The 8,280-nt window shown below is 33.9% G+C and overlaps 1 protein-coding gene across 1 annotated transcript; it reads left to right on the forward strand.

Moving 5' to 3' along the window:
- Positions 1 to 1,946: 1,946 nt before the first annotated feature.
- On the forward strand, positions 1,947 to 6,360 carry LOC120212189 (vacuolar protein sorting-associated protein 9A-like). The gene is made up of 6 exons (XM_039210593.1): positions 1,947 to 2,143; positions 2,451 to 2,598; positions 2,736 to 2,906; positions 4,774 to 4,953; positions 5,055 to 5,874; positions 5,971 to 6,360. The coding sequence occupies exons 1-5, from the start codon at positions 2,052 to 2,054 to the stop codon at positions 5,865 to 5,867; spliced, it is 1,404 nt and encodes a 467-aa protein (XP_039066524.1). The 5' UTR covers positions 1,947 to 2,051; the 3' UTR covers positions 5,868 to 5,874; positions 5,971 to 6,360.
- Positions 6,361 to 8,280: the final 1,920 nt, after the last annotated feature.

Consider the following 8,280-nt stretch of genomic DNA (forward strand, 5'->3'; position numbering starts at 1 on the left):
GAGAGCTGCTGTGGATATGAGGGGACCACCGCCTGTTGCTTCTGTGGAGCGAGAGCCAGCTGGGGAGGCTCGTGCTCACGTGGAAAGCGAAGAGGCAACGTGAGGCGGCTGGAGCATAGGAACCTTAGGGTTTCTAGTGTTAGCTATTGATATGGGCCATCCAAGTTTAGGCTGATTGACATCATTTTTGAGACTGTTATACATGAAACCTGTGGGTTGTTGAATGTTTGGTTAATTGTACAGGTTAACTTGTATTTGGGTTGTTTTTGTGCATTGGACTGATTTTTACTTTGGTGCTTTGGTATATGGATCCTGGATTTTAAATTGGATTAAAAATCTAATTAGAAATGTGAACATGTATCAATCCATAACAATCAAGGGTATGCAAGATTTAATTTGAAGCCCTCTGACCCATAACTTTGATGGTTCTTTAGAGTTCCACCCACGTAACTTGAATCAACTTAACGTCACTCGTGTAGCTCCAAAATCGATTTTTGATTGTCTCGAAAAACTCGGACAAAATTAGGGTTTTACATATATCATTGGCGATGCTTCCATTGATGTATGAACGTTGGATAATTGAAATAAATGTATTAAATACACATTTTTATAGGTATATTTGTTTCAGGTCACTTCAATGAATAATACTACATATGATATTTAGGTCGCATCGGTCGAGTATTAAGTGTTATAATCATGATTGCATTAGTGATGATCTACTAAAGGATGTTATTTATAATTGATAACTAAATTCTAGCTTTTACTAAAAATATAAAATGATCCGATTATAACTTTTTAAAATACGATAACACAAATGTAAAATTACTCATAATATAACGACTTTGTGATGATATCTCTATTATAAATAGACTATTATGTATGCTTATTGACGATGAAATGACACAAGGTAATAAATCAATTATATGAGCACTATATATGTACTTATCATAAAATGATCAAAATATGAACTTACTAATAATTGAAAGGACATGGACTTAATTATATTTAATTATAAATTTTTGGATAAACTATGCATTTAGTACTTAAACTATCGTTGTGATTTGTTTTAGTATGTAAACTTTCATTTTTTTAAATCATACCTAACTTTTAGTTTTTATTTCATTTTAGTATCCCATTGTTAAAAACTTAATGGACGAGCTTGTTAGTCGCAGCGTTTACAATCGCTGACTGTCGCATATGTCGGTTGATGAAGCCTAAACTTTCTAACCTGCACCTTTTTGACCCCCTAAACACAATTTTAGCCTTCGTTTCATCGAAAAATGCCTCAATCTCCCCAAATCAATGAAGGACTCTTCGATTTCTTTATCCTTTGATTTCTATGACCCACCGTCCAATGGCTTGAAACTGGACTATGCTTGTGATCCACCGTTTAGATTGGTCATCCGTCCACCAAAGTTATGAGGTAATAAAATAAAACAAAAACTAAACGTTATATATAGTTTTAAATACAAATGAAAGTTTATGTACTAAAACGAACCAAAACTAATAGTTTATGCACTAAACGTGTAGTTTACCCTAAATTTTTAGGTAAACTACATGTTTAGTACCTCAACTATCACTTTTTTATGTTTTGGTCACTCAACTATTTTTTTTTCAAAATCATACCTAACATTTAATTTTGGTTTCATTTTGGTCACTTGTAATCAAAAAATCAACGGTGATGTCGACGTGTCAATATAAGATAATATCATATCATCATTGAAGAAAAATAAAAAATGTCACGTTAGCAGTAATGTTAATTTTTTAACGGTAAGTGACCAAAATGAAATAAATACATAATATTAGATGTGATTTTAAAAAAGAAAAGTTAGACAACTAAATCGGAACAAAAGTTATAGTTGGGTACTAAACATGTAGTTTAACTTAGCTTTTTTGTTTTTGGTTGTTGTCTGCAACTGTCTCTCTCTACCTTGAATCAGGCACTCCTCTTATTCTAGAACACTTCTCCCCTAAGCAAAATCGCTCTCGTTCTCGTCTCTAATCAACGTGTGCTAGGAGACTGTCAAACAATAAGACGGAGGTTACCAAAAATGGAGAACTCCGATGTTTTCCTAGGATTGCAAGATTTTCTAGAGCGTATGCGCCAGCCCACCGCCGCTGATTTCGTCAAATCTATCAAAAGGTCTCTCAATCTCTTTTTTTTTTCCCTTCGTTTGTTTTTAATTGCTCATCTTTAAATGTATATAGAGACTCGAGATTGTACGTGATTTGCTACATACCGGAAGTGATTAATGATTATATATTTGGTCGATGATTTAAATTATTAGTCGCTTTCTTCAAATTTAAGTAAAATTCCCGATGTGGATGGTGTTTTTCTTAGTTACTTTCCAAATCAACTTAATCTAAGAAGGATTGGGTTGCTTTGTTTCTTTTAGGATATCATTTCTAGGTTTTAACTTTTGCGTTTCGTTCGTATCGTCATATTACAGTTTCATAGTTTCGTTCTCGAACAATCCTCCTGATCCCGAAAGGGATAGTGCGGCCGTACAGGCATTCTTTGCCAATATGGAAGCTGCTTTTCGAGTTCATCCACTTTGGGCAGGATGCTCTGAGGAGGAGCTGGACAGTGCTGGTGAAGTAAGTCGCCTTATACCTATTTTACTTGCATATGTTCAATGCATTAAATTACTTACCTTCCTTATATTTGGGTGATTTTTTTTAAAGGAAAAGCTTTATCTGGCATTGATGGATTCACTTTTTTTTTTCAAATACAGGGATTGGAGAAGTATGTTATGACAAAGTTATTTACTCGTGTTTTTGCTTCACTCCCAGATGATGTAAAGAAGGATGAACAACTTTCTGAGAAGATGGCTCTAGTTCAGCAATTTGTTCGGCCTGAGAATTTGGATATTAAGCCAACCTTTCAGAACGAGACATCATGGCTGGTAAATGGTGGAATTTATGTCTCAATACATGCACACTAACACACGTATTGTTTGCATTATGGAGTAAACTTACCTTCGGCATACATGTCTCTTTGAACTATTTCTATTTTTGTTATGTTTGGCAATCTGTTGTACTGAGGAGTGTGAACCCTTTTTAACCTGTGCCAGAGTATGCTTTATATATCTTCTGTGCAAATAATGTAATGATATGGCATTGGTTGGAAGTAACAAAACATTTACAAGGTGTTTGCTTCCTTGAAGATAAGAATCAACGACTTTATCTACAAATCAGGTGTTAACAGCTACTTAATATGAAGCTGCTAGGATTCTCAAAATCGATCATGGTGAAACAAACAAAAATGGCTAACATTTTTATTAGATTCTTCCAAGGATGGAATGCTAATAGGTATTATGACTTCTTTAATTTGTCTAAGGGGGCCAGAAAGATTGACCATAGAAGAGCAAAAATCTTATGAAGGTAGGACATTGGTAAGAAAATTGCCTTATAGAGAATCTATTTTCCTTACGGCATCCCTGGTTAAGCCTAAAAGAGAACTTGTATCAAAGTTGTATTATGTGGTAGATTCTTTGGTGCCTTAACCCATTTTAGCATTGGAGTCTAAATTTTATATGAACTCATTTTAATGTTTCCTCCCATGGGATGACCTAACGAAGAATGTGCACTCATGAGTCCTGATGTGCTTTTCTAGTTCTACAAGGCCTTGTGCAGTATGCCTTGGTAACATGACAAGACAATGCAACACCAATCCATTTTTAGATGGCAGTTTATCTGTTTTTTCCCCTATTGAGTGTATGCCTATCTAAATTTAGATATTATACCGAAGCAAAACAATGAACGTTGATGCATAAGTGGATACTTGAAGTTGCATTCTATGTAACCATACACACACACACACACGTATCTGTTTTCCCCCTTGTTTGATGCCTCTAATTTTATTTTATTCCTTTTCATTTTGTTTCATACTATGGAGAATATTCCCCTTTTATGGGAGTTTCATGCCTCACTATTTTCATTTTTCTATGAATTCTACATCTGACTGTTGATATTGTCTTAAAAATGATCGTTGAATTCACTTTGATACTGTGCTCATAGCTCCAGCAGTTGTTCGAACTTGTAGCTAATATTTCTGTTGCAAATAGAATTAAATACTCTATTGAAGTAATGCACGAATTGGAAGCTGAAGTTTTGGCTGCTTTTAAAGGATGTTGTCCTTAGAAACATTTTCCACAAAAGAGCATCTCGTTTTTGGTAGTTTTGGTTGCAAAATACTTGGGAATATGGTCCATAAGTTTTTTCCCTAACTCTAGATAGGTTTGCTAATTATCAGCAAAATAGGCTGATAGTGATGTTGATGTAGGTTTCTATTTTCGTTAAATGAACAATAGTAACCAGTTCATTATTGCAAATTATTTACAAAGACTTTCCAATATAAGGAAAGTCCATCTAAAACATGTTTGTCATCATAATAATGTCCAATCTACCTGTTAAAATTGCTGCTTTTTAATTTGATACTCTTATATGTGTCCGACTTTTTGTCTTCCATTTAACTCGAGATCTAATAACCATTGAACAATGTGTCTTGTTTTATGAATAATTACTATTGAGCAATATATCATTCTATATCAACTGCCTCTTACTTTTTTGCTGGTTGAATAACATTTATTAATCATGAGCAAGATATGTCCCAACACTTGAGTGCAGTTCGATTATGGTTCTAATTTATTTCTGAAAAATATTTTATTCAATGAAGCTTGTACGTTTATATGCTTGGAAGTTTGGATTCCCCACTATGATAGCTATTCTACCTATCAGTCTCTTCCCTGATTCTGTACTTTATGTTGCCAGCTTGCACAGAAAGAGCTACAAAAAATCAATATGTACAAAGCTCCAAGAGACAAGCTTGTGTGTGTCCTCAATTGTTGCAAGGTTATCAATAATTTATTGCTTAATTCTTCAATTGCTTCAAATGCGAATCCTCCTGGAGCTGATGATTTTCTTCCTGTGTTGATTTATGTTACCATAAAGGTAAGATCAGTAATGTATAAATAATTTGTTTAGTTGATCATCCCTTCACGAAAAAATGGTAATAATGGTTTTCTTTTTCTCTAATGGAAATTTTTATGTAGGCAAATCCTCCACAACTTCACTCAAATTTATTGTATATACAGCGTTATAGATGTCAATCTCGATTAGTTTCTGAAGCAGCCTATTTTTTCACGAACATGCTCTCTGCTGAGGCTTTCATTTCAAATATTGATGCAAAAGCCCTTTCGATGGAGGAAACTGAGTTTGAGAAAAACATGGAGTTTGCTCGAGCTCTTCTTTCTGGCCTTTCAACAGATTTGGATGGTTTGTCCAGTCAAATCAACCAAATTGCTGGACAAAATCAGAGAGAACCAACTGAATCCAGACATCACACTCTTAAGGAGGACCACGCTATTAGGTCTAAATCTTCCGAAGGAAAATGGTCAAGTAAAGAAGATCTGTCTTCAATCACTAAAATTCCATCAATCTCAGATTTGGAGAATAGAGGGGCAACTATACTTCTGAAGGAGGATCAGACGAGCAAAGTGTTTCGAGAGTACCCTTACATGTTTGCTAATGCCGGTGATTTGACTATAAATGATGTTGAGGACCTGCTAAATAACTACAAACAACTAGTGTTCAAGTATGTTTGTCTTTTAAAAGGATCGGATGGTGCTTCTGCAGCTTTTCCTTTGTCTAAGTTGCAAGCTCAACGTCAGCAACATGTTGAAACAGTTGAGAAATATCAAGATAATAGAGAAATACTGCAAAATATCGGGTCACAAAAGGATACCGACAGGGAGGATGATGGTCCAAATGGAATATCCGATCAAGAAAATACAGAATCCCACTTACCTAAGGAAGAGGCATCTGCATCCTCAGAGCACAATCATGTCGACACATCTGAACAATAGCTAAATTGTAAGATTTTTTCTTTATACCTGAATAATGTTGGCCTTTCAACATCACAGTAACTTAGCACTTTGACTCCTTTGCTCCCTTTTACATGGTGAACAGAATGTTGTCATAACGTCAACTAAGAGACAATGGCAGACCTTTAACTTTGAACTCAAAAGAAGGCCGTTCTGTTGTCAAGCAAGAGGAAACCCAAGAAGGTTGGTGAAGTCTGCATTTGGTTCAAGATGTGATCGTGCCCAATATATGGAAGTTGTGCTGTAACGCCCTTGGTTCAACACTACAAAGCCTTGTTTCCAGCACACGCACATGAAGAAGATAGGTACGGTTCTTGTGTCATCTTTTGTATACCATGACTGTGGTTCATTGTGGACTTGGGTACCTTTGTTTTGAAGCAAGGTGCTGCAACCTTTTAAATTATACACTAATGATGTCACGTTTCGATAATTGACTCAGCTATAGGTACATTGAACATCGGTTGTGAACATAATATTCTTGACTAAAATTTGTGAATTCGTTTACTTTTTTCTTTCAAGCATGCTACTCGCATTTGAACCTTTGAATTTCTGAAATTGGAAGAAATAATTATTATATGATAGGTATTTGGTTATTCGGTCATAGTATATATTATCTTTTGGAAAACCATTTATTGATCAAACAATAACGTAAGGAGTGACATATATAATGTAAAACTTTTTAGTTTTACACAAATTTAAGATCGTTGGATGAATGGAAATAGATGATTGAGATTAGCAGTAGGAAGTGAGAAGATGTTTACTGGAAGAAGTTAATCTCAGTCGTCTATTTTCACTCTTTCAACGATCCTAAATCTGTATAAAACTAAAAAAATTTACACTATATAAATGAATCCTAATCCATATATATATGATTTAGTTATACTAGGTGTACAATTGTTTACCATTCCTTTTTCGCAAGTAATATTTGTTTCATCTAATAGTTTTTTCCCAATCATGTGCCTTGTGTTTTGAATAAATTTGAAAACGTCGAACATATTTATACACTATATTAACAATTCCTTAAGGGATCATTTGGTTAACGGAATGTAAGATTATCTTGTATGGCTTGTTAGACACGAATGTAACATTACAATGTTTGGTTGAAGGAATATAAGATAAGAATATTGTATGATATATCAAATTGTCCGTGAGATATAATTTTTTTATTAACAAGTTGAATTCGTAAAGTTAAAATGAAAATATTTACATGAAAATTCATAAAAAATATATTTTTTTTATTAATTTAATTTATATATTTGTCGTAACCGTCCTTCGGGTGGGCCTGAAATCGAGCTTCGACTTAAATAAATGTGTTAGAGCCGCAACTGATCATTTAAAATTAGGTTGATCAGATACTTTACTTTATCGTCTTACCTGATATATGTTTTACTAGAAATATATCGGATTCGGGAGTCGATTACAATCAATGAAGGATTAACACCCTTGTATTGTCCTTTCGGTACCAATTTAATTTTCCGATTGTCTTAATTGCTAAAATTAAAACTTAAACTAAAATTTGAAATTCAATCTGAATTACTTACATTTGATCGATTAAAAAATATCCTAAAATGGGGGTTAAAAATGAAGTTAATTAATAAAGATAAAAGAAAAAATGCAAAAAAAATAATATTAGGGTTATAATAAAAAAATAAAATAAATTAAATTAAAATTAAATAAATAAAAAGAAATAAAAGAAATTCAAATTAAAAGGGTTAAATCACAAAAAATTTAAAATTAAAGACCAAATTGATATTATTTGAAAGGTGCAAGAAATAATAAAAAAGGTTAGGGGTTAAATTGCATAAATATAAAAATATAATCGAGGATTAAATTGAAATAATTCAAAATTCAAAGGCCAATTTACAATAGGTGACCAAAATGAATTATACATCAAAAGTTTAGGGACCGTAGAAATAATTAAACTATTTGATATTTTCACTTTAGTCCCCTAGTTACATATACCCCAAAACCTAAAAAATATATTTTTAAACCTTTCATTAAAAAAAACCTCTCAAAACACTCTCCGCTCTCCCTTTAACCGGCCTAGCACCGGTCACTCTTCGGTGGGACACCGCCGCTGCTCCGACTCGTCGGCCACCGGGTCACTCTAAAACCTACCCGAAAGCCTACCCTCGTAATCCCGAAACCAAAATCGAGAGCCAAAACCCCTAAAAACAGTCCAAAAAGTGCAAATCTACCCCCAAAGTTACGATTTTTTACCTTTAGTTCGATGAATCTTTGAGTTCCGGTGACCTTTCTCTTCCAACAGGGCCTTTTTACGCTCCAATCCTTGTTTTCTAACACTTTTTGGTTATTTTGTTCTTGTTTGGATGTGATTGTTGGTTTTTTTTGGGTATGTTGCTTGTTTCGTCACTTGCGTGATGTGGATACTGTG

The sequence above is a fragment of the Hibiscus syriacus genome, unplaced genomic scaffold (assembly GCF_006381635.1).
Source record: "Hibiscus syriacus cultivar Baekdansim isolate YM2019G1 unplaced genomic scaffold, ASM638163v2 tig00110004_pilon, whole genome shotgun sequence".
Lineage (NCBI taxonomy): Eukaryota > Viridiplantae > Streptophyta > Magnoliopsida > Malvales > Malvaceae > Hibiscus > Hibiscus syriacus.